The 27,286-nt window shown below is 37.5% G+C and overlaps 5 protein-coding genes across 5 annotated transcripts; 2 read left to right on the top strand and 3 right to left on the bottom strand.

The window, feature by feature from the left end:
- Nucleotides 7,688–9,826, top strand: LOC18778410 (cytochrome b561 and DOMON domain-containing protein At5g47530). Its single transcript, XM_007212251.2, has 3 exons — nucleotides 7,688–8,496; nucleotides 8,884–9,138; nucleotides 9,234–9,826. The coding sequence occupies exons 1-3, from the start codon at nucleotides 7,858–7,860 to the stop codon at nucleotides 9,525–9,527; spliced, it is 1,188 nt and encodes a 395-aa protein (XP_007212313.1). The 5' UTR covers nucleotides 7,688–7,857; the 3' UTR covers nucleotides 9,528–9,826.
- On the bottom strand, nucleotides 10,780–13,924 carry LOC18779066 (inositol monophosphatase 3). The gene is made up of 12 exons (XM_007211748.2): nucleotides 13,772–13,924; nucleotides 13,580–13,635; nucleotides 13,417–13,467; nucleotides 12,932–13,012; nucleotides 12,706–12,809; nucleotides 12,529–12,613; nucleotides 12,283–12,337; nucleotides 12,135–12,178; nucleotides 11,639–11,707; nucleotides 11,462–11,562; nucleotides 11,329–11,385; nucleotides 10,780–11,119 (listed from the first exon to the last, which is right to left on the bottom strand). The coding sequence occupies exons 1-12, from the start codon at nucleotides 13,782–13,784 to the stop codon at nucleotides 11,023–11,025; spliced, it is 813 nt and encodes a 270-aa protein (XP_007211810.1). The 5' UTR covers nucleotides 13,785–13,924; the 3' UTR covers nucleotides 10,780–11,022.
- Nucleotides 14,840–19,237, bottom strand: LOC18778593 (putative MO25-like protein At5g47540). Its single transcript, XM_007211468.2, has 11 exons — nucleotides 18,675–19,237; nucleotides 18,182–18,343; nucleotides 17,980–18,098; nucleotides 17,267–17,341; nucleotides 16,976–17,069; nucleotides 16,479–16,538; nucleotides 16,068–16,136; nucleotides 15,744–15,842; nucleotides 15,474–15,518; nucleotides 15,285–15,387; nucleotides 14,840–15,203 (listed from the first exon to the last, which is right to left on the bottom strand). The coding sequence occupies exons 1-11, from the start codon at nucleotides 18,792–18,794 to the stop codon at nucleotides 15,127–15,129; spliced, it is 1,023 nt and encodes a 340-aa protein (XP_007211530.1). The 5' UTR covers nucleotides 18,795–19,237; the 3' UTR covers nucleotides 14,840–15,126.
- Nucleotides 20,912–21,546, bottom strand: LOC18778329 (cysteine proteinase inhibitor 1). The gene has a single exon (XM_007212134.2). It carries the CDS (start codon nucleotides 21,492–21,494, stop codon nucleotides 21,036–21,038), a length of 459 nt encoding a protein of 152 aa, XP_007212196.1. The 5' UTR covers nucleotides 21,495–21,546; the 3' UTR covers nucleotides 20,912–21,035.
- On the top strand, nucleotides 23,548–24,759 carry LOC18778956. Its single transcript, XM_007212174.2, has one exon. It carries the CDS (start codon nucleotides 24,038–24,040, stop codon nucleotides 24,410–24,412), a length of 375 nt encoding a protein of 124 aa, XP_007212236.1. The 5' UTR covers nucleotides 23,548–24,037; the 3' UTR covers nucleotides 24,413–24,759.

The following is a 27,286-nucleotide window of genomic DNA, read 5'->3' on the forward strand; positions in this document are numbered from 1 at the left end:
TGATGGGATGGGTGTTTAGGAGGGACCTACCCCGTCGGCCAAAACCTGATAGGCAGCGACGCCGTCGTTTTGTGCACTTTCTCAACCTCTCATCAACCCTTTAGCTCGCTTTTGGTCAAAATTGAATTTGGTACATACATATGTCCTTGGTGAAAAAACAAAATATAAAATATAAAATATTTTTAAAAAAAGGAGGGGGCACGTGACGTGTGAGAAGATTCTCCTGCGTTAGGGCATACGACAAGAGTCAGCTAGAATCGGGAGGGACACGTGTTGCCAGCGAGCTCAGTCTGTAAATGCTTCTGCAGCCGTCTGATTATCTTCTCTTGTTCTCCATCTCTTGATGCAGAACGCAGAATGCAGAATGCAGATGAGATGAGAGACGGTGTTGGGTTGGGTTGGGCGGTCTTGAGAAGTGGGCCAAAGTCAACTACACTCTGTATACTTTACTTTACTTTACTTTAAAGCGAGTGGGGTGTTTGCTTTGTGTCTACAATTGCCACGTCAGCCACACGTGCCAGGGCAAACACAGAGACCTAGTACCACTAATTATGACTCCATCACTGGATATTATTAACCACGTTTATTAGCGTTTGGTTTATCCGAGAAAAAAAGGAAAAAAAGTGCATTTGTTAATTAATTATAATTAGTCCACGCGACAAGACAAGGGTTAATGAGTTTGTAGTGCTTCAATTCAATCTGACTCGTAATATATTCAAAATTTCAAACATCGCTTGCTCACCCATCACTGCATGCATATATCTGAACTAATACAAAGAATTTGCCCACCTAATTATCTAACTAAACATTAATTACATAGCGTGTCTTGTATTTTTCAGCACCTAATCACTTTAATTTAATTTTTTGTCTTCTCCTCTACCGTCCATTTCATATTCAGAATTTCATATATTTCGACAGCCACACTAATAATTTAAAAGATGGTCTTCTCATTTAACACAACGTAGGTACGTAGTCATACTATGTATGTATCATGAATACCTTTTTCTTTATTAATATTTTATTATTATTATTAGTTCAATGTTGTTAGTGCAACATGATGAGTTGTTTAGCACCCTAACTGCAGATTCCAAATTTGGAAAAAGATGGTGTTTGTCTTTGTTGAAAATAAATTTCAGACATTATTTATAGAAAAATTATTGACGTGGATCAACAATATCTTGCCACGTTACCATATGTTTAATTAATCTCCTTTACTGTATTTGTTTATTCATTTTGGCCGAGGTCAATCGTGGCATATCCGAGGTTATCAAGTAAAAGTTTTCATGATTTTTTTTAATTAGTTGAACTCACTCTCGCTCTATTATAACGCGTATTTGACTAAAATCTTTGGAATGATGAGGAGCTTGCAGTAAAATCTTCTTTTATTTTATAATCGTGATTAAATGATAAATTATACAATAATATAATTATAATTACTTTTAATGTGTTTAAGATATATAATGATGGCTGCGTAGACTTACAACAAATTGTGCACTTTTTCGCAAATGAGATTTAATGTTCGTGGTCACCACCATACTTTGCATCGGCAATTTGGCAATTTGGCACTCGGCACCACTAGCTCATGAGTTGCAACCAGCAGGCTGATTAAGGAAGTAAGTAAACACTTTTTTAGTGTGCAAAGCATGGTTTTTGCACAAAACATTATTACCACAGAACATGGGGGGCCATGCAATCATGATCTCATATACAAATTTGAAACTTGTTGGTGCAATTTGTGTGGTCAGAAAAGCCAGAGGTATAAGCTCCTGAATTCATGATCACAAGAACTGGTCCTAATTAATATTTACTCGTAAAAGCGTTTAGGCTAATAAACTTTTTATTATTATTTTTATGGTAAATATGAAAAGGTGAAGGGTCTCTATATTATCTATAGCTGGAAACTTTTGGATGGATCATCTGGCAGATTGACAAGACTCGGTCTACTCTGCATGCGAAAGAAAGGATTTATGTTTGTCTGTGTTGCGAGTGTGAGTGTGAATCTGTGACTTGTGGGCGTCCCGATCACTATTTTACACCATATCCATTCTAATTTCCATTCTAATTTCTATCTATGAGACTATGAGACTATGAGACTATGAGACTATGAGCCTGCCTTTGTTTGAAAACTATTCATATAAAGTCGGTGCGAGCTACCTATTACATATCTATATTATCTATCCCACGCTCAGCACACCAAATTTGAAAGCAAAAAAATTTAGTTTTTATCTGTTCTTTTCCTCTTTGGTCTTTTGGTCTTTTGGCTGACATATAACATGAAGATATTGATTGAAAATAATATATATATATATATCTATAGTAAATGATATCCACCCAAACCCAATCCAACCCAAACCCAACTGTGTTTGATGATGTTATAAGATAGACATTTGAAAATAAAAGAATTGAAAGCTTAACTGTGTTTGATGTTACAGATTGATGAAAAGTCTGAAGAAGGCTGAATTCTGCGTTTGATGCAATTCACTTTTTTGACAGCACGTGGCATCTTCAAAAGTAAATATTTTGTAACTTTTTGTTATCTTTGATTGACATCCATGGCCCATGAGTCTTCTTGCTTTCTAGCTTCAAATCTTCTTTGAGATCTTTTCAGATCACCTGAATCTATGTGTATCTACAAGACTGTAATTGTAGAGGGAGGGAGACTAGAGTGTACGCTTTTCAACCCTAATTTATCATTCGAATCGACTACCCAAAGCCAAGAACACTGATGGAATTAATGTGCCCGGCCCAACCATTCTCAGCCTGCTGCAGACAGCTACTGAAAATTACTTCAACAACAGGAAGGAAGGTACTGTGTGGTAGACCTCAAAATTGTGTTGCAGAGACCTCAAAATTAGGACAGTCAACAGTTCCAAATAATGTTTCTGGTTATATATGCTTGTTGTTGCCATTCATTCAACAGCTAGCCAAGCGGGCTTTCAGGCTTTAGTTTGATCAGTTAAACGCTATTTGAGAACAGCAAGTGCCCAATCGATTTCATCATGGGAAAGTTAGGAGGATTTAGTGATTTCGCGTTGCGTGCATGATGCATGGATGCTATTTCATCAAAATGGCAAACCTGAAACTTGAAGCAAACTCTGGGAATGGGATACTTATTATAAAGTAGGTACGTTTGATGTGTTCCATGCATAGTGGTCTAGGCCCTAAGCTAGCTAATACCAGTGCAGTGCAGTGAGTGACTAAGACTATGACCAAATGAAGCCTTACAAATTTTTCAAAGATGTGGATATCATGGTTTTACGTGGGATAATGAAGATACAGAGGACCACAAGCTATGGCCCATCGGTGGCATTGCAGTTGCAGATATATCAAAGGGTGGCCCAGCTACATACCTTAAAATATTAAAATAGCTTCAACCCTTCAAATATCAAGATCGAGATCAAGAGTAATGGCTGGTGAACAACAGCGCAAACTTTTCAGAATCCAAGACCCCCTCCCCTGCTTGCTTGGCTTCGCTTGTCACCTAACTTTTTGGCATAGGATACGCATGCGAAACCCATACATTACACTATATACACACACAAACGATCCTAAAGTTGCAAAATTCTATACAAGATCCACATTTATGGTCTATATATAACATCTTCATTATAAAACGATTATGCTAAAGTTATCTATTGTTATAATAGAACAAGTGGCCTAAATCGAATCCCATCTTCGTCTCGTCACACTTTTAATTGATAAAATTAGATTAAGACTTATGAGAGAACTCACAAAAGTTTAAAAAATGCACATCTTCTATCTTCTTCTACTTAGATTTTATTTTATTTATTTCTTCTTTTTTGGATTCTTTTTCCAAAACTGAGATCATAAGGGGTTCGAATCTAAAATCACTAATTTACAAGTCAAAATTCTTTTTTCACTAGGTTAGACCCTATTGACCTTTAATAGATATCTTTGACAAATAAAAAAGATGTATTTTCCAACAACTTTTGGCAGAAGCCGTAATGATTTTCCCTGCTGGCAATGGTCCACTCTAGGCCCACCTTGTCTAATCATGATCATGCATCTTTGGGTTCATATTTAGATCTGAGTTGTGTGAGCTTGAGCTGGGGCCTATATGTGGACTGGGTCGACATGTATACTTCATGATTGTGTCGCATGCAATGCAATTTGGCCGGCCCATCATGACCCAAATGATAAAGCCCAAGCTGGAATGAGGTTTGGGCAACTCAGAATGAGCCTTGACGTAACTTATAAGTTTTTTGTTTTTTTTTGTTTTTTTGAGAAGGAGAATTCATTCATAAAATTACAAACGTATAAATAGCGACATGATACAGTGGCCTCGTTAAAACCTTCTTAGAACAAGAATCTCAAGGGAGGAAAGAGTACCACACATGTCATGGACTAACATGAGAGTCTAAAACAAAACCTAACACAAAAACCTCCGACGAGAACTGCAATTAAAGACCAACACAGTAAACCCACATATGAGAATCGTAGAAAGTAGTAAACTCACATGACAGGATTGTAGAACATCCCAATTGACGTAACTTATAAGTTATAAAGCAGACCTTGACCAAGTAAAGACTATAATTAATATTACAAATAATGGTAATAAAAAGTCTTTAACTTGACGTGATGGCTTTCTTGGTTTCCAAATAAAAAGGCCGGCCAATGGCACTGGAGTTGTTAAGTTCAGCTTAGCTATAAGATAGGGTCTTCCATTAGCTAGTCATAATCTCACCAACTCCGCGAAAGAAAGATGGAGAGACATGCATGCATCATTGTCATTGATATATACATATACATATACGATATATACCGTGCTTACAAGTTACCACCCCCCTCCCTTCCCTTGCGTTTTCTTTTCCAACTCTTATTTATAAAAGGCTTATAATTCCAAGAATGGGTAAGCTTTTACATTTTACACTGTTATTAGCAGGAATGTAGGAGTTCATACTTACCTGATAAGAAGAGAAGTATTTTCCACTACTAAATATGGTATAAGTTATAAGGCGGGAAAAAGAAAAGATGGAAGATGAGCATGATGAAGAACTTGATTGGTGTATGTATGTTGACACGTTCAACTTAGGGTTAAAGAAGTTAAACAAACATTTCAATTTTTTTGGTCGATGGAACTTTGTGGAGCTGGAAGAATAATATGTTTAATAATAAATAAACAATATTGAAAGGCAGGAAGGCTTTCAACTATATTATTACCTACTACACGGCATGGGCCTATATATCCTGCCAAGCGACTGCTAGATGCGATTCCTTTTGAATATAAAATTTATGAGACAAGTTTGAAAGGCAGGCTAATTAACGTTATGCTTTGTGTTGTGGTATGTTTTTTTGGTTTGAATGTCGACTCAAATTGAGATTTATTTTTTGGGCAGTACGTACGTAGGTGACTTTTACTCGACAGTGAATGGGGGAAAGAGCATCGCATTCATCTTATATATAATATATAAAGATTTGAATACAAAGTTACATGGAAGAGAGATTCTACAACTACATATAGATATATAAATAAATAGGGAATTGGTCGTCCTCCTCCTCTATATAAATATTACATATTGAATCCTTCATGTTTTGTCTTCAGTAAAGAAGGCTTCATATTGAATTTATTATCTCCGTACATTTTAGACCTACGGCATTTTTGTGTTGACAGTTGATCTTTTCTTTTTTGTTGGAAAGAAAGAATTCCAGCTTTCTTGCTTATAAGAAAATGAAAGGAGAGGGGTGTTTAAGGAAATGAGTTGGAAGAAACCACACCTTTTGAAGTATTTTGTTTCAATTCAATTAACAACTCCTCCCCCTACTCTATTCCTGGAATCTAGACGAAAACAATTGTATTGTGACTGGGTTGACTAGACCTGTTCTTCTCACATATAAACAAAGACGTCAGCCTTATGTATATATATACGTCATCTAAATTAATGGACATATTGGATACATAAATATATAACAAAAATAATTGACATCAACATATGCAACTGATTTTTTTTTAATTATTAGTTAAGTAAATGGGCTAACTCAGCTCAGCTGTACCTGTACAACACATGCATGCGTTCACATTTATACATGGAGACAAGACAAGATGCCGCTCTGCAAGCAAACCAAACAAAACTCTTTTAGATTCTTTCTCTCACACACACACAACATTTTTTTCCAGTGTTGACCAAATAAAAGAAAGATTACATCAATTAATTTAACAATTTCACTTGAAACATGTGGGAGTTTTAAAACAAAGCAAATATATAAAATTATTATGATTGTATATAATTTAATTAATTGAGTAATTATTCATATTTTACTCTGAAAATATAATCATGTAGTATAACTCATACACATTAAATATTTATTTATTTTCAAATAAAAAATTATATATTTTACTCATATTATAACACATTAATGAATTATATCACGTCACCATATTTATAATAACATATAATAATTTCTCCCATTTTCATGGGTTTTTCCCCAAAAAAATAATAATAATAAAAATAAAAATAAAAAAGTCCCTTATGAGAATATCGCCTTGTTTTGGGGAGCACGTGGACCGAGACACCGCGGGAATGCATGAACAGAGTTGAACCGTGGAAACGGCTCCTGGGGCTGCCCAGTAAATCAAAAGGAATGGGTGTCTTCCACGGGGCCTGTGGGTCCCCCACGTGACATTGTGTCAAAGCCGATATGAGGCCGTTTGGGTTTGGTTTGACCAGCCAGGCTTCAAGTCAATGTTATCTCTCTCACCTGCTCTGTTCAACCATAAACCTAATCTCTACCTATCCCGGTATCCCCTGTTCCAGTACGCGTCTAAGGGGAAGTACAAAACGCAGCGTTTTAGCCGGAGCCAAGTGTGAGGCAGTGCAAATGTAGAATGTGTGAGTGAGTCAATTGACATGTTTTTTCCACCAATTCTATACGTACGTACTGCAGCTTGACTTTTTGACTGCCTTTAGTGGCTTTGACTTTCTTAAGTCTTTATCTTTTAGTGCACCCACTCTACGAAATGGGCGCCTAGCTAGGGGCCTGGTCCTTTGGCTTTGGTTTGTAGAAATTACAAGGGCAGATGTTGTTACCTTCAAGCTTCAACTATCATTTGAAAATATCGTATGCATTAAAAACACATATAACGTACTAGATTACGTTACATATTAATTATAATTTTACATGAATTGAAATTATTTTACTATTGTAATTTGGAGATTTGAGTGCCTGTAAATAAATCTCTTAGCATATTACTTTCTTTTATATGTAATCATTGAGACTTTTTTACGAATGTTTCGTCGTAACATCTATTAGAGTTTTTCTTTACAACTAAAAGGAAAAAAAGAAGAAACTATAAACTCTTCCAATTGTGTGAGAGTGAGACGTGTGGCTCACGGTGAAGAGGTCTTTGGACTCAGCCGACCAACTATTTCTATCTCTGTGTGATTCCTTAATCGAAATCACCATGAAAATCCACATGTCCCTGTTTGTTGAAACGTTGAATGAATGAATTGAAGACCAAGTTGGCAAAGGCAGGTGTGAAAAGGGAAAGGTGGTTCTCCAAACGGCATAGAGTATATTTTTCAAAGGAAAGAAAAAAAAAAAAAAAAAAAAAAAAAGAGAGTTCAAACCACTTTTGTGAGAGAAAATATGGCAGCAATGGAAGCTTCCCCAACAGACTAGCCAACAACCTAACACCACCAACCCTTATAATAACACCCTCGTCAAACCCGCAACTTCCAATCACAACGCTTTCCAACAATTTCCTCCTTCCTAAAACGCTTGTTTTAGAAACTCACAAACCAAAACAGCTCACTTCTTCTCTCTTTAAAATACACCAAACCTGTTCATCAAAACAATAACAAAACCCCATTTCAGATTTCCATTTCATTGCAACACACCATGGCCGGCATGTTGAGACTTGCCATGGCCTTCTCTGTTTTGCTCTCTCTGTCTCTGCCATCATCCCATGCCCAAACCAGTACTTGTGGAGACTACAAATTTACAAACAAGAGCTTCACCTACTGCAGCGACCTTCCCTACCTCAACTCTTTCCTCCATTGGACCTTTGAACAATCAACCGGGAAGCTTCAAATGGCGTACAGACACACAGGGATCACAGCCTCAAGTTGGGTCGCGTGGGCCATCAACCCAAACCTGAACAGTGTATCGTCAGCCATGCTTGGTGCTCAATCTCTGGTTGCTTTTCAGCAATCCAATGGAACCATGAGGTTCTACAAGTCGCCTATCGGTACCAGCAACTACCAGGCCAGTTTGGCGGAGGGAAGTCTGACCTACGAGGTTTCTGATTTGTCAGCCGAGTATTTGAACAATGATGAGATGATCATCTTTGCTACTTGGGTTCTTCCCACCAATTCAACCACCATACTTCAGGTTTGGCAGGAGGGTCCGGTTTCCAATGGCTTGCCCTCAGTTCATCCCACCGTTGCACCCAACACTAATGCCAAGGGGACTTTGAATTTGCTTTCTGGGCAGACAGCATCGAGCGGTGGAGGGGGCTCTAAATTTAGAAAGAGAAACGTAAGTAATTCTGTCTCTTTAATGTTCATCCTTAAACTACATGTCCTAAAGTTTTTTTCCTGTTATTTTATAACTAGTGTTTTTAATTTGGTTTTCTTTGGTGGGTTTGCTCTGTTTTGACTCTGTTCTTTGGTCCCTAAGTAGTTGTTTTGCTTGTTAAAATAAAGAAATCTTAGCTGTTAAAGCCTCTGATATTTATAAGGGAGTAAGTTATTGTATTTTAAAAAATCTTTAGAAATTGTAGAATTGAGGATCTGTTTTCTTGTTTTAAGGTTTCTTTGAGTTCTCCCCTGTTGGCAGCCACAAAAAAGGTCTAGACTTCATTTTTCTCAAAGGCGTTTTAGTCAACCCCCTAACTTGTTTTTGTGATTTTGAAACGAATTGCAGATCCATGGAATTCTAAATGCAGTGAGTTGGGGTGTGTTGATGCCTTTTGGAGCAATGGTAGCAAGGTACTTGAAGGTCTTCAAATCCGCAGACCCTGCATGGTTTTACCTTCACGCCACTTGCCAAACCTCAGCCTACGTTGTTGGTGTTGCTGGCTGGGCCACAGGTCTTAAACTTGGTAGCGATTCTCCAGGCATCCAGTACGACACACACAGAAACATTGGGATCATCCTCTTTTGCCTTGGAACACTTCAGGTATTTCGACGCATGGATAATATTTCGAGAACAATTTTGTGTTGTCTTGGTTATTTGTCCTGGCATCTAAATGGAAGCTCTGAATTTGGATGTAGGTGTTTGCTTTGCTTCTGAGACCCAACAAGGACCACAAATTCAGATTCCACTGGAACATCTACCACCACGCAACTGGGTACGCTGTTATCATCCTCAGCATCGTCAACATATTCGAAGGATTTGACATCTTGAAACCCGAGAAGAAGTGGAAGAATGCATACATCGGCTTGATCATTGCCTTGGGTGTCCAAGCTGCATTGTTGGAAGCTTATACATGGTATGTTGTACTGAAGAGGAAGAGGTCAGAAAAGGCACCGCGCACGGCCAATGGTGTCAACGGCTACAGTGCTTAGAGGTCAGAGGAAGGAGATGCAGAGCGTAGGGAATAGTTTGTCAGCGGGAGGAAATGGTTCTTTTGAGTTTCTTCCTCCTCCTTCATCTTCCTTCTGCATACATGTTCTTGCACCCTTTTGTATATTTTATGGCATGAGTGTGTACGCTATGTATTGAGGGATTTCAGGATTAGAGATAATTCTTTCGTAAATTAGACATGCTACCTGAGAGTGAGAGATATGATATGTTGTTACTTTCTCATTTACACCTATATTTTTTGCTGCTATATTTATTTTTCCATCTCATTTCATTGCTTAAATTTGTTTTCTCAATTTAGTTTGCTTTTATGAAAGACATGATAAATAAAAGCTTTTGCACACGAATAACGCAGACGGGCTCGCATATTTCAACTGCTTAACAAGTTTTGGGCGAGTTCAATTTTCCTCTGCCCACCTGTTACTCATCTAACTTTTTGCAACCTGTCCTTCTAAGTTCTACTTAACTCTAAGTTAACAGTGTTAAGTTTAATTAAATTAAAAACTTCTTTTATTTGTTGCTCCACTACGTCTTCATTCGTCTGCTCTTCTGCTTCTTTTACTTTCTTCTCCGCATCATCGCTAATTACCTTCAGCGACACAATCGCATAAACTGAGAGTTTCTGAAAGAAGTTGAAGGCCTTCAGATTGCACGACACGAGTTTGATTTCTAACACCCAATAACGTTGTCTGCTACAATACTCCATTGATCCATGCTCCTTTCTTCCTTCCTAAAAACTCAACAGCGAACTCCCACCCACACCCAATCCGTCAACAACCCCACCCTGCCCGCACAGCCCCCTCTCCTACTCGCCGTCGTCGGAAACTCTCTTTCTCCCCCTTGATTTTGGATCAAGATCTATATTCTTCCCCTGCTCTTCTTCTTTGAAAGAGAGGGAGATCGAGAGGGAAGCAGAGAAATCAAGGGGGAGAGAGAGAGAGAGAGAGAGAGAGAAGGGGGGACAGAGGTAGAGAAAAGGAGGCAAACGCTTCGCCGTCGTTGAGAAGGAGAGGGGGTTGCTGAGGATTGGGGGTGGTGGGAGGGAGTTCGCCCTTGGGTCTTTTTTTTTTCCTTCAATTACTAGTTTTCATTTTTTAATCTAATTATTTAACACCGTTAACTCAAGAGTTAAGTGGAAGGACTGATATCAAAAAGTCTGATGGGTAACAGGCGGGCACAGGAGAAATGGTAACAGGAAAATTGAACTCGTTTTGGGCGTCCCAATGAGAATGTCTCGAGCACTTAAAAATTTTCAGATCGACTATTTTGCAAGTCATTCATGAAGAATCTCTCAGCTATGCATCATTACGAAAACACACATAGTAGTTTAGAGCAAGATTACCGAAGATATGTCATCTAAATTGGTTCGACAACAGATTTGGCATTGCCTATGCACTAAATACAATTTAATCAAATGAGCATCGTGCTTCATGGAAAAATGTTCAGCTTGAAAGATTTGATATAGTGATAGAGGCTGTCTCATTCCGATTCCAGCAAAGCCCCAACAAATGCATCCTTAAGCAAAGGGTTTGATGCTGCTACTCTTTGAGCTGTGATGTCAAACTCCTTACCAGATCTGATGTAAAAAATTACAACCAATTTTTGACATAAGTAAAATCTTATAGATGATAAAATGTCACATGCATGTTCTAAGTTTGTCAACAAAAGGATGGATGTTATTGACCTGCAACTGCCGGCAACAGTGCACACTACAACGAAAACTACTTATATTTCCAATTCAAATTAATTTGTAAATGATCGAAAGCTGAGGATGAAGTCACTTACGGATCATACACAGATCCTCCAGCTTCTGTAACAATCACAGCACCACCTGCCACATCCCTGAGGCAAAGGAAAAACAAATGTCAATCATTTGCCTGCCACTACAACAATTAACTGGCATAATAGAAAACCATACCAAGGACCCCCAAAGCCGAGTTCACAAAATAGATCAAGCCTCCCACATGCAATTCCACAGAGGTTCAGTGCACAGGAGCCACTCATGCGAAGAGATCTCACCTGCTCAAAACAGAAACTGTTTAATATTGGGATGCCAACACAACTGAAGATCACCATCGGAAAGTTCTGGTTTTACCTTAAAAAGTAAGCTATTTAGTCTGTTTGTAGTAGCATCCACAGTTAATTTATCGCGTTGTGTCCCAGCCTGCTCTTCCAGTGAAACAACTAATGATCAGGTTTTTAGGATGAAAAGACAACAGTTATCACGTTGTAACTCTTCATTAAATTACGATATTTAAGAATAAAATCAAAGAATTAATATAATGAACTCCAAATTCAGGTGCTAATATGCAGGGGCATATCGAAGAACATGTAATGAATTGTCAATCTATGCCTAAATTTCACCCTCGATGACACTTCAGAGCATTTGACACAATATACATGGTTAATGGAACTGCATCCCGATCCTAGGACATCCTATTATTACTGATTTCTAGTCTCATTGTTTAAATAAAACTTTTGATGTGTGTTTTAATTTGCATGGGGGCATAGAGTAAAAAACAACGAATCAGCCATATATGTAAGGGTAAAGCAATAATATACCACCATCCATCAGTCAGTGAAATCTATACCTCAGTTGCAAGGAGAGACTTCACAAGTTCGGTCTGAGATGATACTGCAGTAATTCAAAACATAAGCATGCTGCTGTAAGAGATTAAACAGGTAATTCTGTAATCATTAAGAAACAATAAACTTGATGATTAGGAACGGCATAGTCACCTTTTATAGGCTTTCCATTAAGAAATGCACCTCCTCCACGTACACCAGTAAAAAGCTACACATGATGAACTCAAAGTTAATACACTTCCCTCAGCTAGTAGTACTTAAAAAGCAAATTTTCATATTTCAACCCAAAAGTTTCACTATAATATTTATAATTCGGACTATCATAGTTCCATACTCTAATAGAATAAAAGTTATGGTTAATCACTTGAGCTTGACATTAGTGAAGATAAGAGTCCTAACCTCATCGATTATTGGATTGTAAACAACACCAACTGTTGGAATCTTTCCAATTGTAAGACCAATTGAGACACAGACAAAGGGGAACCTACAATCAATAATGTTCACATAAACAGCAATGAGAATCAATCAGCATAGAGACAAGAAACAATCATCTACAACAAAAGAAGTGATTTTTACCCATGCACAAAGTTAGTGGTTCCATCCAGGGGATCAACTATCCATGTGGGGTCGTCAGTCAGCTCTGTTACACCACAAGCAGCAGTAGTTTCTTCCCCAATGAACTAAAATTAACATCGACTAAAAAAATTCAGAAACGGAGAGAACAGAACTAGTCTTGGGAGATACAATGCTATTTTAGGCACCAACGAGAAACTTTGTTGCTACATGGGGATGAGGAGTTAACCTTGTGTGTGGGGTAAAGGTTCTTGAGATGATTAAATATGAGATCTTCACATGCCTTATCAGTTTCTGTGACCAAATCCACCTGTACTTGACAACAAAAATGGAGGATGAACAGAAAAATAGTTGTTTAATTTTAAAATTTCAGTTCGCAATATCTTGTTACATAATACTGAGCCATCTCACTCAAACACATAAGATAAGTTTCTCCCTTTAATTGTACTTAACTTTCATGATCAAATTTATCATTTAAGAAAGACATATTTTTAGCTCAATGCAGCATTTGGCTGCCAAGAAGATGATGGACGACAACTTATTCAAAAATCATTCACATATATGTCATCGATGCTTTACAAATAATTCAATTTTACAAATCATTCACTTTAAAAAGTAATACAATTATTGAATTAGCAATTCACAGCTAAATCGAAATTGACCAAACACCCATTTGATTAAATAATTAAAAGAAGAGAAGAGAAGTTAAAAGACCTGGCTTTTATGCTCCACATGTTTGGTCTCGTAGAACCCTTTTCGAATTATCTGCAATTAATCATATACATACAGATACAAGACTTTGGTTCGACAAATGAGAAGTGAAAAATGAGATAAAATAAAATTAGCTGAAAAGTTGGGAGGGGCTGTGGGGACTGACCTCGCCAGCTTTCTTGGCGGCGTCAACTGCAGAGGCGAGAAGCTGAGCAAGCGAATCTACACTCCACAGCATTTGCAGAACAAATTTCGATTAGTTTTTAGATATAAACAACAACGGCTATGGAAGCACATGAATTCTTCTATAAAAAAAAAAATTTTAAAAACGAGAAGAAGGAGATGGATGGGGTCCTACCATTTTCAGCCATTTTTCTGTGTGATGAGAGAAGGAATGCGGTGTTAATAATAATAGAAGATTTTGATGGGTGATGTTGATGACGATGGGTTCGTGCTCTGTTTGCGAGATTTTCACGTAGCACTTAAAGCTGCCTAAGGTACTGAGACTGATAAATAAATAATGTAATATATATAGGCCATTCATTTATGGAATAGAGTATATGCCCCCTGTGGTTGCTTTTATTTACTGATACACCCTTTAACATATTCCTTACGCGTACGCCTGTGAAATTTCCATGAAAATGCCATTAGTCTATAACTTCTGGCATCTTCTTGGTATTTCCCTGAATCCAAAAATAGTGTAGGCCTCTAAATTAAATTGGTAAATAATTACCCAGTGAAAAGATAATAATGTCTGGGGTAAATTTAATAGTGAAGGCCATAATCGTCTAATCATAGATGGGAAGGTGCATGGAATATGCCAATAATATGCTGTGTACGTGATTCGTTGTTCGATTGTTATTCATTCATATGGTCTCTGTCACCTAACTCTGTATGGGCAGTATAGGAATTTGGAACAAGTGCCGCTCCCCCACGATTTAAAGAACTGTCGCATGGAATATGCTCATTGTCTTCACCAATTGGCGCATCTACCTTCTTGTTTGATTGATTTTGTTTAAGAAGAAAAGAGCTCATCTCCAGTTGCCTTCAAATTTGATGATATTATCTTATGTCTCGCATGTACGATTCTAAATTAGAGATTTAATTTTAGGACATATTTACGTATCAATAATGAAAAAAAGTAAAGAACCGGAGAATTTAGAAATCGAGAAACTATTGAATCGGTATGGGAAAAATCATTCTCATTAATTATATTTCTTGGTGGCAAAAGCAAATTATGATTTTAGCTTTATATTTTGGCGACTTCATTCTGGATTGTACTACATTCACTGTGGGTTTGTAAACCTTGAAAGCTCTCCAAATACAAATCTGAATTATATTTTACGAAAACTTCCTAATTCGAGCACCTTTATCCTGCATATAGGTGTTAATTTAAACAATACGACGCTAGTGGGAGCGGGGAGCATTGCATGAATTCAAATACATTACAAGACTGCGTGGTTAACCATTCAATCATCGGCATCACCTACAGCATTAAACATTTGATCAATTTATTTATCTACCTTTTACAAAAGTATCATCGAGATAATTAGAAGAAACTACTACACATGGAGATTGAACAGAAGAAAAGGCTCCTTCGAATGTTTGACAGCGTCATCATACACCAACGCCAACAACTATGACAACTCTAAGATTCACAATAAAAAGAACCAGAAACTCCAGCCAGATTCCACGTACAAGAAAATGTTACATTCATGAGTGGTCTTTAGGTTCCAAGGCAGCAATTTCTCTCACTACTTGAGCTTTGTCTGCCTCAAATTGTTCATCCTCTGCAACAAACCATTTTCGCAAACTTGTAAAGCCAGTCCCAAACCAACAGTAGCAAACTGCAAATTGAATTAACTATATACCTTTATCAATCTTAAAATCAGCAAACAGCCGTAGAAGCTTGCTTCTATTTGCGACAAGTATGCTCATGATGTCGGCAGGTTTATTTTGATTAGCAGCAAATAGCTGTGAAAAGAAAAAATATGTCAATAACAAGAATCAAGGGTACCACTCCCCCTGAAAGTTAATAAATCACAATGGATGAACCAAACCTTGAAAACATGAAATGCTTCAATCTGGATGCTCTTGCTTGACTCCTGCAAAGGCAGTAAAACCCACAACTTAGCACATTTTGGTTTGGTAATATATTAAAACTTTGTTTGTCCCATCCACCAAACAATCATCACCACAAACTCCACATGGCTTACATATATTGAAAATTTCTGAATATGAAATTAAATGCATCCTAAACCAACATTAGGAGAAGGGGGGCGGTTGTTCATGGCAATTAGTAGTGAACAGGGTAGGAGAATATATCATACTCTGAGAAGATTCATAAGGATCCTCAGGTTGTCCCTTGAGCTCACATATCGAGTCATCACAGCTGAGTTTGACCGATCCAACAAAATATCTCCCAACAACTGCAAGGCATAAAGAATCTTCTTCAGCAAACACCATAGTCACACGAGTTAAAATAGTCTCCACAAAAAACCAACTACGCATCCTATCTAAAGAACATGATAAAACTAAAGAGAACACAATGTACTTCAACTAGAAAGTTATAGTTCCAGAGTAGATAGGCAATCCGAGGTTAAGGCTTCATGCTATTTAAGAGATGGCTATTTAAGGTCAAATATTATTCATACCTTGACAGCTTGCCGTCTGGTAATGTAATTGGAGGATTCTAGAAGCTTTGAGTTATACTCCGCAAAAAACTGGCATAAAATTATCAAGTTCCAGTTAATGAGAAACCGTGATAATATAACAAAGGCAGCAACAACATCAAGTCCAGAAACAAAAAATGTCAGAATACATATGAGTAACAAAATAAAATTACCAAAACACAACAAAGTAAACGAAATAAGCCATTGGGACATTTATATGCTCTTTCCAAGTTCTTATTTTCCTTTCCCTTGAAGTAATTCTAATGTAATTGTTCAATCAAATGCCGATACATGTTTCTTATTGTCCACATGCATATGTTCTGTGTAAATGGATGGACATAAATGAATACACACATCATCTGTTTATCAAAAGAAAATGAAAAAAACCCTTACCCAGTCATAGTTCTTGGAAAGAAATTCCGCTACAGTAGATTTATGCCTCGTCAGGAGTTCCTGCAAGGAGATGTTACAGAACTTCAGAATGATTCTAGTACAACTGCAACCATACAAGTACATGAGTCGAAGAAGTGGTGGTAAAATGCACCCGCAACGATTTAAAAAACAAAAAATAAATTGTTCTTATATTTTTTTATGACCAATCCACAGTACAGCTATATCAGACTCCCTGTAAAATTTCAGATAAGAACAGTGTGGATCAATAATTGCAATATTGGATTATCTACTATTAAACAGGGAAGCGGAACGTATCAAACATTTCCCACATGCATGAAGGGCAAAGCATGCAGCATTTTGAGTGTTCAGCTTATCCCAAGGGCTGCAAAACCCTGCAGTAACTTCTAAAAGTGTAAAGATTCTTTTTTGTCTGAATCGGAGAGCGTAAATATTGTTACAAAAACAAACACATGAATGGTTCGGCCAAACTAACTCACCTTAAAAGTTGCAGCAGCATCTGCAGCAATATCAAAATTGGGAAGCTGTATATAATCAAAGAACTTCTTCATGTGTTCTGATTCCAAAACATATCTGCAATCAAAACAGAAATGTTCGAAAGGCAATTACATCGGATAAAAGATAAATAAGATACACCTGAGGTGGAAGAAACCTATGAGTTTAAGCTGCTAAATGATCCAAACATTCCATTTCCCACTTCTTAATAATATCCCTTGCAGCAATACAGTCAAATCTGAAGTTGACCAATGGACGAGGTTCATTTTGCTCACCTTGCAACGGTTTGGTGGCGTATGCACTCCCTCAGCATTGCACCATAATGTAGAGCCATGTCTGTGTTTCCATACCTAAAAGATGTGGAATGTAAAAATGAGAAGCAAAAGATTATAAAGATAATTAAGATGAGATACTTTTTGAAACCCGCAACTGCCCTGCTTTTTCGTAAAATAAAAAAGAATTTGAAAAAAAGAAAAGAGCTTGGGACCCTTATTTTAACTTGAAGAGTGATTCGCAAAGAACACACTAATAATTGGAATGTTTTCAATCTAATGAGCTGCGAAAAAAAATTGTAAAGATGTAACTGAGACACCCCAAGCGTCAACAACATTGTCCTCTCTTTTTGTTTCCAAAGTCCAGTGAATCCCAAAGAAGCCTGAAAACCTAACTCAGCATGGCCCAAGCAAAGGAACTTCTACATGTAATCATTACATAAGAAGAAGATACTACAGATCTTCTCCAGAATTTCACAGCAGGTCATTAGTAACAAGTATTTCAATGGATCTCAAATTTGGGGAGTTCATAGGTTTCCGTGATTGAAATATTTGGACACATATAGAACACCATTGAAAATCAGTGTCAATTAAAAGATAACATTTCAAAGTAAACATATGCAAATCAATACATGGACTGTAAGGACCAAAGAGAAACATTGCAATATAAAAGCACCGACACAGAGTATCCCAAGTCCTTGTGAATAGTCGCTTACCCTTGGATTAAAATATCCATCAAATCTATGTTTGCTTCCAAATAATCAGATGCAATCAACTTGGATTGAACTTGTTGTCTTTGCAAATTTGCAACAACTTGAGTGGCATCTTTTCGAGCCTGCAGAAAGTCAACCCCGAATGGAGCAAATGAGATTGAAGACAAGACGAGAGAAGGTGAGAGAAGAAGGGATTGATAATTACCTCCAAGTTCAATTTGGGAAGACACATAATGAGAAGTCGAAGCGTGTTCTCTTTAAAAAACTCCTGGGTCAATTGAGCACAAGCTTCTGAGACAGGCTCGGACTCACTATTGCCGTAGAGAATGGACTTCATCTCCCTGATGTTTTTACATAGCTCTGACATCTGGTTAGCAACGAAATTCCAACACAGATCAGCATGCGCATTATGTCTATTTAAGAATTCAAAACCGTGCACTTTTGATTAAATCCAATGAACAAACAAGTTCTTTTTCATTTAAATTAAACTAATTTCTCTATTTGGTTGATTCCACCAAAAAAAGATAGCAAAACAGAACTTTCATCCTCAAGTGATCCCAAATCAATTGCTTGGTTCATGGAAGAAGCCACCAATCCCGATTTGTTTCAAATTTTCAAAATAAAAAACAATGGAGAATCGGATCAAAATTTTAATAGAATAGAATAGAATCGGAACGTGAATTGATTGAGGGAGGAACCTTCTCCTCGCGTTTGCTTTCGCGGGAATCGGGGGTGCGCTGGGCATAGATGAGGAGATCGCGGGTCTGGCGAACAACGTCGGCGGGGGTTCGGGGCTTGGATTTGAAGAGTCCCTTCATCTTGTTGTTGTTGCTGCTGCTGCTATTGCGACGATGATGTTTCTCTATCTCTTCTTCTTGATGCCGTTTGGATTGCTCCCGTAGATGATGGTCTTGATGCTGCTGCTGCTGCTGCGGTGGCTGAGGAGAGAGCCTCGGTGCCGTCAGAAGAAGGCTGGAGGAGGCTCTCCGCTGCCCACCTTGTTTGGACGACGCACAGATTCCTATCTTGTGTTGTTGTGTCGTTGAGTCGTAGGGTTAGTTAGTTGTGGCGGTTTCTTAGTTCTGCTTTTCCCTAAATTTTGCCTCTAACCCAAATTAGACTCACCCTAACACCCGATGAGTAATTAATTGCCTTTATTATCTTACATTTGCAGACACATAAATTATTTATAATATCAGGTTTTTTTGTAATATTTATCTTGGAATAGGAATTGGGTATTCTTCTTATCCCACCAACGGTTGGTAGTTTGATTATAGATGGATGGATAGATAGCGGATTGATTACTCGAGTGCATGTGCACGGGGAACAACATGACCTAAACTCTAAAAGACAAGTCCTTGTCCTTGTATGAGAGTGAGACAACTACTTTCATGAATTAACCGCCCTCTACAGTCTATGGTGGTATTTCTCGGGAAAATATGACGGATTACCAACCGCGCTTCATCTCTCCCATAATATCCTTGAAAGAGTGTTTCGAATCGATGATGTCTATCATATACTTACAGACAAAATTTTGATGGAAAATGGAAAACAAAACTCAAACCATATCGAGTCATAGTCATAGTAGGTTTAAGAACTTGAATCACGCATTTTCGCGCACATGCAAATCATGTATCATGCATTTATCTTTCACTTTATATATTCACAAACACAATTTTCATCTCGTTTGGGTGTATATTGAAAAATAAGATAAACATGTATCTTTCTCTTAATAATGATGTGATAAATACATTATATACATTATACATGTGTGTATTTAGCATTTGAAATGCAATTTCCCATATCCTATTTCTACTTTATTTATGGGGAAATCTCAATTTCGCTATTGTGAAAGAAGATAATAATCAACAACATAAAATTCACATATGTCCTCTATAAAAATATTATGAAGTATAGTTACTAATTAACGTTACGAAAGGAGAGTAATATCCTCGAGGAACGTTTGACATTCTCTAAGACAATAGCCTCATAATTTGTGATTGTCTGACTCTCATCCTTGGCCTTAATGACAATCAAATAATAGATCTTAATTTGAGTGAACTTAATCTCACCCTGAACTAGACTCTCAAATGTCAACTTCTTCTTATGTATTATGTTGTACACGTCGACTGCAAACTCTGCTACATCTTTGACTTTGAGGTCGCTGGTGATCTTCTTTTGAGCTTTAACCCAGAAAGGGAGGAGGATGAGGAGAAAGAGGAGGGACGAACGAGCACGCAGCATTTTGATCATTTCAAGTTTCTCGACTCGATTTAGTGGTACGAATACAAGTCTTGAGGAAAACTTGTTGCTAGCTGCAAGGTTTTATATAGAATCAATGCAATCAAATTTGTATTGAATTTGTTCTTTTGGGTAAGTTATTTGGGAGGTTGGATACTTTTCCATTTTGAGGTGATTATGACCATTCCAAAATTGTCTGCCCTATTGTTAGGTGTTTAGTTGTTAGGTAGTTTTAAATTATCTATAATAAAATTTAATTAGTTTTTTTGTTTATTTAGAATTCTTATCTTTGTAAACTTAAATTTATGATATTGAGTAAAATTATAGGACCCAATTCATTATCCAAGATCTTGAACTTCATGATTTTCACAATAGCATTAGGCGGAAATCCAATTGTACTTAAATTACATACATAGGCGGAGAATTGGACAGGTGTTTCACGTGTTTGCTTAGTCACCTATGTTTTCTTCTCCTATGTATTTTGACCCAAAAACAAAAAACAAAAAAAACATTATATGTTCTAACTTGTAAATAGCTCTACAAACGAATGGATCAGATAGGTTTTAAACATTATCTGCAACAGAAAACTTGCAATTTTCTCAGTTCTAACTTGTAGCAAATTAATCAAACACATTCACGAGATCAGGTCAGTCAGACTGATGGAGAGTAAAATTTCGCATCAAAACCACTAACAAAATCACCCAGACAACTATTCAAATTTATTTATTATAATTTATAGAGTCCAGACTCCAGAGTACATATTTGCAGAAGATAATAATTAAAACACGAAAGGATCATTCTCCTGAAAATGACCTAGTCTATGCCAATTTACGGAAGGAGATCAATTGCCTAAAATGCTCCCAACTCTTTTCCAGGACAACAGCCTGATAATTGTCTCCTGCAGCCGCTGCGGCTGTGGGGTTGGACACCGCCGACGACTCATTCTTGGCCGAAATGACAAGGCGATACTTGATGCCGGCCACCACCTGGGTCTCGCCGCGGATCACGCTCTGAAACACCAACTTGTTCTTGCCTTGGGCCTGCTTGTTGTATTCCGACACCGCGAACTCTGCGATCTCTTTCACATGAGGGTCGCTGATGTTCTTTATGGGCTGATAACCGCCGACCAAGGCGTCCCTGTGGCCTGTGGCTGCAGCGGCAACCAGAGGAAGGACGAGGGCAACGAGTGCGAGGAGGCAGTGAGGACGCATCATGACCGTTGATTTATTGCTTTGTTGAATTTCTTGAATTTTCTTGACTAACAATACTATCCTCATAAAAAGTGAGCAGCATTGGATTCGGAGGCGTGTATTTATACATGGGGTGTGGTAGGGCAGCGGGCGCGCATAACGTGCAGGAATGTGAAGGATTGGCGTATACGGAAGGTTACAGATTGACTTCTGTTGTCCTCTATATTACTCTCCAAATTTGCCCATTTCGGGATTATTTTCGCCCTTCCTTTCTTGTTTATTTCCAGATCCGGTGGGTAGCTGCTCTGGTTTCTTTGGTTTTTCTTCCATTTTTATTTGTATTATTCATATTTTTTCAGAGTAAAAGTTTGAATCTGGTGGATGTTTCCAGATCCGGTGGGCAGCTCCTCTGGTTTCTTTCGTTTTTCTTTCATTTTTATTTGTATTATTCATATTTTTTTAGAGTAAAAGTTTGAATATGGTGGAGATTTCCTTGTTTGATTTGAGTTCGTTTGATTTGATGTTTCTTCCCTTTGTTAAAGTTTTTTTTAAAAAAATATTTAAACATTACATTTTACATTTAGGTTAATCATTTTTAACTTTATATTAAATATTAAATATTTTTTCTATAAGTCCTTATAAGTCATTTTATATAAGGCTAAATTTGTCTTAAATTTTTTAAAGATAAGATAGGTAGAAAAATAAAAATGAGGTGTGAAATAGCAGCACTCTTTCCTATCTTGTGTTGATGCTCACCAATCAAACCATAACACCTGGCCATTGAAGATTTCTATTTTTTCTTTTTAAGTCACAAACGGAAATTAGAAATTATACCCAAAAAAATAAATAAATAAGAATTAAATAAAAAAATAAAAAGAAACAATAACAAAATAACACCACCCACCCCCTCAACAAGAACATTTGAATTAAAACAGCTGAGATAATTTTGATAGTATATGGGGATTCTTAATTTCTCTATTTATGGAAGAGGATAAAATGATTTTCTATTACAGGAAAATAAAAATATAACAAATATGGAATGAAAACACCCAACATAGTGGAAGGCCAATAATTGCCTCATAATTGGTTTTTTTTTTTTTTCTTTTCCAAACCAAATGAAGATTGTATTTCTAATTTACGCTAAGGTCCGTTTGGTTCATGGGAAAGAAGATTTGGAGATGGGCAATTAATTACTTTCTCATGTTTGGTAAGTCCATGCATGAGAAATCATTGTCTGGCCTATGAAAAAATAGGGGGAAAGTGAAGCCATTCTTCCAATATGGGTTTTGTTTTCCCTCCTCATGGGAAAGTTTGGGAAAATGAACCAACATTAAATACACATTTTTCATGACCATTTTGTCCCCATTAACAATTTAGAATTACAATATATCATTAAATGCATTCTTTTTTTTTATTTAATTTAATATGGGTATAATTGAAAATTTATACAAACTTTGTTTTCCATTCATACTCAAAACAAACATGGGAAAGGAAATAAAGTGCTATCTCCCGGTCACTTTCCCAACATTACCAAACGTGAGAAATGAATCTTCCATTTTTCATCCCTTGAGAAATGAAATGGGAAATGATTTCCCCTCAAATTCGTTCCGTGAACTAAACGGGATAATACAAATACAATAACCACCGTTTGGTTCATGAGAAAGGAGAATTGGGGATGGAAAATCAATTGCTTTCCCATGTTTGGTAAGTCTAGACATGAGAAATCGTTGTCTGGCTCATGGAAAAATAGGGGGGAAAGTGAAGTCATCCTCCCAACTTGAGTTTTGTTTTCCTTCCTCATAGGAAAGTTTTGGAAAATGAGCCAATATTAAATAAATATTTTTCATGACCATTTTGTCCCCATTAACAATTTAGAATTACAATATATCATTAAATGCATTTTTTTCTTTAATTTAATATGGGTATAATTGAAAATTTATAGAAACTTTGTTTTCCATTCCTACTCAAAACAAACATGGGAAAATAAATAAAGTGATATTTTCCAGTTACTTTCCTATCATTACCAAACATGGGAAATGAATTCCATTTCCTATCCCTTAGGAAATGAGATGGGAAATAATTTTCCCTCAAATTTATTCCGTGAACCAAGGAGTTACCACTACCCACAAATGGGTTACAACCAAAACGAAGCGATACAGCAACAACATCAAATTCATATGGTATATCTCCACTCAAGCCCGCACATGACTTAAAACAGCCCAACACATGTCCGGAAAAGTCAAGTACAACACCAATAACGTAAACTATAAACCCAAAGTCTCCCGTAGAGAAGCCGCAAACACGCATCACACTTGAAAGAGTTGATGCTCTTATTACAACGCCAAATAAATATGCCCAAACAAAGCCAAACCAAGCCCACAACTAAGGTTTGAAAGAAAGCCTACCCAAACAAAAACATAAAATAACATAAATGTCGTTGTCGCTGCCTCTGCCGATCGGAGTGCCCTGTCTGCCTGTGGTGAGTTTTCCATTAGGAAGATGAAGCATTGAACTTGTATTAATTAGCACCATATGTATTTGTTTATTATAACAAAATGTGATCATCTTCTATGACCCCGACAGAATTAGTTAACTTCTGACAATAGTTGAAAGGAGATCAACTTCTTAAGATGCTGCCAAAACAAGTCCCAGACAACTGCCTCATACTTATCGGAGGTAGCCGTGGAGGTGGGGTTAGACACCGACGGCTCATTCTTGGCCGAAAGGACAAGCTTATATTTGAGGCCGTGTATGACCTGGAGCTCACCACGGACCACGCTATCAAGCACCAACTTTGGGTCACTGCTCTTGCCTTGGGCTTGCTTGTTATACTCGGACACCGCGAACTTCGCCACCTCTTTCACCTTGGGGTTGCTGATGTTCTTTATGGGCTGCCAACTGCCGATCGGAGTTCCCTGTCAGCCTGTGGAGGTGGCGGCGGAAGCCAGAGGAAGGACGAGGGCAAGGAGTACGAGGAGGCAGTGAGGGCGTATCGTGATCGGTGATTTGTTTACTGAATTTGAAGATTTTTTTTTTTTGGGGTCAAATGACTATTCACACTTGAAGTGACCTGCTTGAAATATGGAGGGTTGGATGGATATATAGGAGGTTACTTTCGGCCTTGCCAAAGTATATCTAAATTTCACTATTATGGAAGAGTATCACGTACGCTAGGAAATATTATGAAATCATCCTTACTAATTTACTTTTACCAAAAAGGAGAATTTGCCGGATTGAGGAGATAAGGGAGGGAAAAGAGTTAATGAGGAGATAAATTTTCGTATGATACTCGAGTATCGGCCATGTGATATAATTAGGTATTATATTATAAAATTAGAATGCAATTAATTCCCTTCGGATTGCAGTGATGATAACAGTTCAGATATTGTTTGTCATATTAAAATATTAATTGCTAAAGTTATCTATTAGCAACATTTAGGTCATGTTTATTAATCTGTAATTGGGTGAGGATGAATCGAATTGAAGAGAAATTGAATTGACGAAGAGTTAGATGGAGGAGGAGTTAGAATCTGAATTCTCATTGAAGTTGTTTACTAAATTATCTGGAATTGAGATAGGAATGATATTGATTCCTTATAAGTTGTTCACTAAATTCCTATGAATTGGAATTGAATCCAGTTTTGAATACTAAAATGCCATTGTTTGTTGGATTAAAAGGGATGATAGCTTTGAAACTTTAAAAAATTATGTGAGGATATAATAGGTCAGTGATGACATGCAAGCCAATGTGATTTTCAAATCACGAAAAAATAGACAAAAAATATAGAACACAAGAAAAACGTCGTATAAACCATTCAACAATTGTACTAATTAATAAAACATCCTAACAGACAGACAGAATGAAGACAAGAGTAAGTAGTAGGCATGATTATATGCGTGCAAATTTAAGAATCCCTAAAATTAATTGCCTTCTTTAGGAATTGCTGCAAAGGAGAGCAATTGCCCAAAATGCTTCCAAGCCTTCTCCAAGATAACACCCTCATAATAATTGAGGGAGAAGAGGGGGTCAGGAATCGTCTCGTTGGTGGCCCCAATGACGAGCTTATACTTGACACCCGATTCGACCATCGTCTCGCCCTTGGCCATGTTATAATACACCAACTTGTTCTGGACCGGCTCCGATTGCTTGCTGAACTCCGACAGCGCAAACTTTGCTATCTCTACCACGTGGGGGTCGCTCAGGTCCCCTACGGGCTGCCAACCGTCCACCTTCACGTCCCGTCCGTCTGCGGCACAGGCCACCAGAGCAAGAACCAGGGCCACGAGTGCAAGGAGGCAGTTCGAGCGCATTGTGACCGTTTGATTGATTTCTTTGATTATTTTGAAGGGTTTTCTCGACTCGCTTCTTCGGGTCCACAAGTGAAGTGACCTGCATGCATTCGAGGGCTGGACTGGATATATATATATAGAGAGGGAGAGAGGTGGTGAGTGGAACTTGGACCGGAAGGTAAAGACTTTTCTGTGACTTTCTTGCAATCTTTTTCATAATCTTTTCCATATATATTTGGTATCACCCCATCACGTTTATTCGCAATTACCTTTGAATGGAGCCCGTGATTCTACAAAATCTGTAAATATTTTTTTCCATTTATTCGGAGGAGGAGGAAACGATTTCCTTCCTTGAATTCAATTATTATCCAATTCTCACACATGAAAAAGGTTTTAGAATTCTAGGGTTTAGGTAAAAGTGAACAGTGATGGAGATTCACATACATTATTAATTTTGAAATCACGAACCAAATAACGTTAAAAAATTCAAAAATTAAAATAACCTTAAAATATTGAAACAAGACAAAAATTAAAAATTCAAGAAAATTCAGAAGTTTATTACCATTATTTGATAACGCATACGTATCACCACGTATATATGATATGATATCCCTCAATGTCAATACAGTGGGTCTTTTATTATAACTAGGGAATTTAAAGACACTAAATACATTATTAATTGGTTAGTTGTAAAGTTGACGAAAAGAGTTCAATTTCCAAAGATCCTTCCAAGACTGCTCACACACACTGAGCTCATAATGTGCATGATTAAAACCTGCGGTGGAGTTAGGCAACGATCCATCCTTGGCCAAAACGACAAGCTGATAGTTCTGGCCCGCGACCATCTGGGTCTCTCCGCGGATGACCCTCTCAACGACCAACTTCTTGTGGGTTCGCAGGTTGTACATGGACACCGCGAACTCTGCCATCAACTTCAGACGAGGGTCACCGATGTTCTCTTTGGGTATGCGCTTCAAACCGCCAGGAATAGCCCGCGGAGGAGTAGCAGCCAAGAGCATCAGAGGAAGGAGGAGGCCAATCAGTGCTAGGAGGAGCCAGTGAGAACGCATCTTCAATCCGTGTGGCTTTCTTTTTCTCTTTTTTCTTGGTTTGAGTTGAGTCTCAGTCGAGGGATGGACAAGTTACGTTGGTCCCTTCCGTTATATATATTGGTGGGTTGGCGCTTAAAATGGACGGGGACAAAAATGTAGATGGAAGGTTAAAGAAAAATATGGCATAATTTGGAGATGAAGTCAGAAATTTGAGGTCCAAAAATTGTGGAAATTGGATGTATTGAGTTACTGCGGGGAGTAATTCAGTTTCTTGTTTATTTTGGGTAGGCTGATGATGGACAGTTTCTTCTTTATATGAATTGTAAATAGTGCATTTTTTTACTTGTTTGAAGTCGTTTCGCTCCTTTAATTGTTACTGTTATTTGAGAGTTTAATTAGTTTTCCTCTTCGATCTTTTTTAATTGCTCTAGATTATCTATTTGCTTGAGTAATTGGATTAATTGGGTTCAGAACCCCCCAAGTTTTGCCTTGTTTAATTTGATCATGCAAGAGAAAGCTTTTCCTCGGTAGAAGGAC

The sequence above is a fragment of the Prunus persica genome, chromosome G4 (genome assembly GCF_000346465.2).
Source record: "Prunus persica cultivar Lovell chromosome G4, Prunus_persica_NCBIv2, whole genome shotgun sequence".
Taxonomy (NCBI): domain Eukaryota; kingdom Viridiplantae; phylum Streptophyta; class Magnoliopsida; order Rosales; family Rosaceae; genus Prunus; species Prunus persica.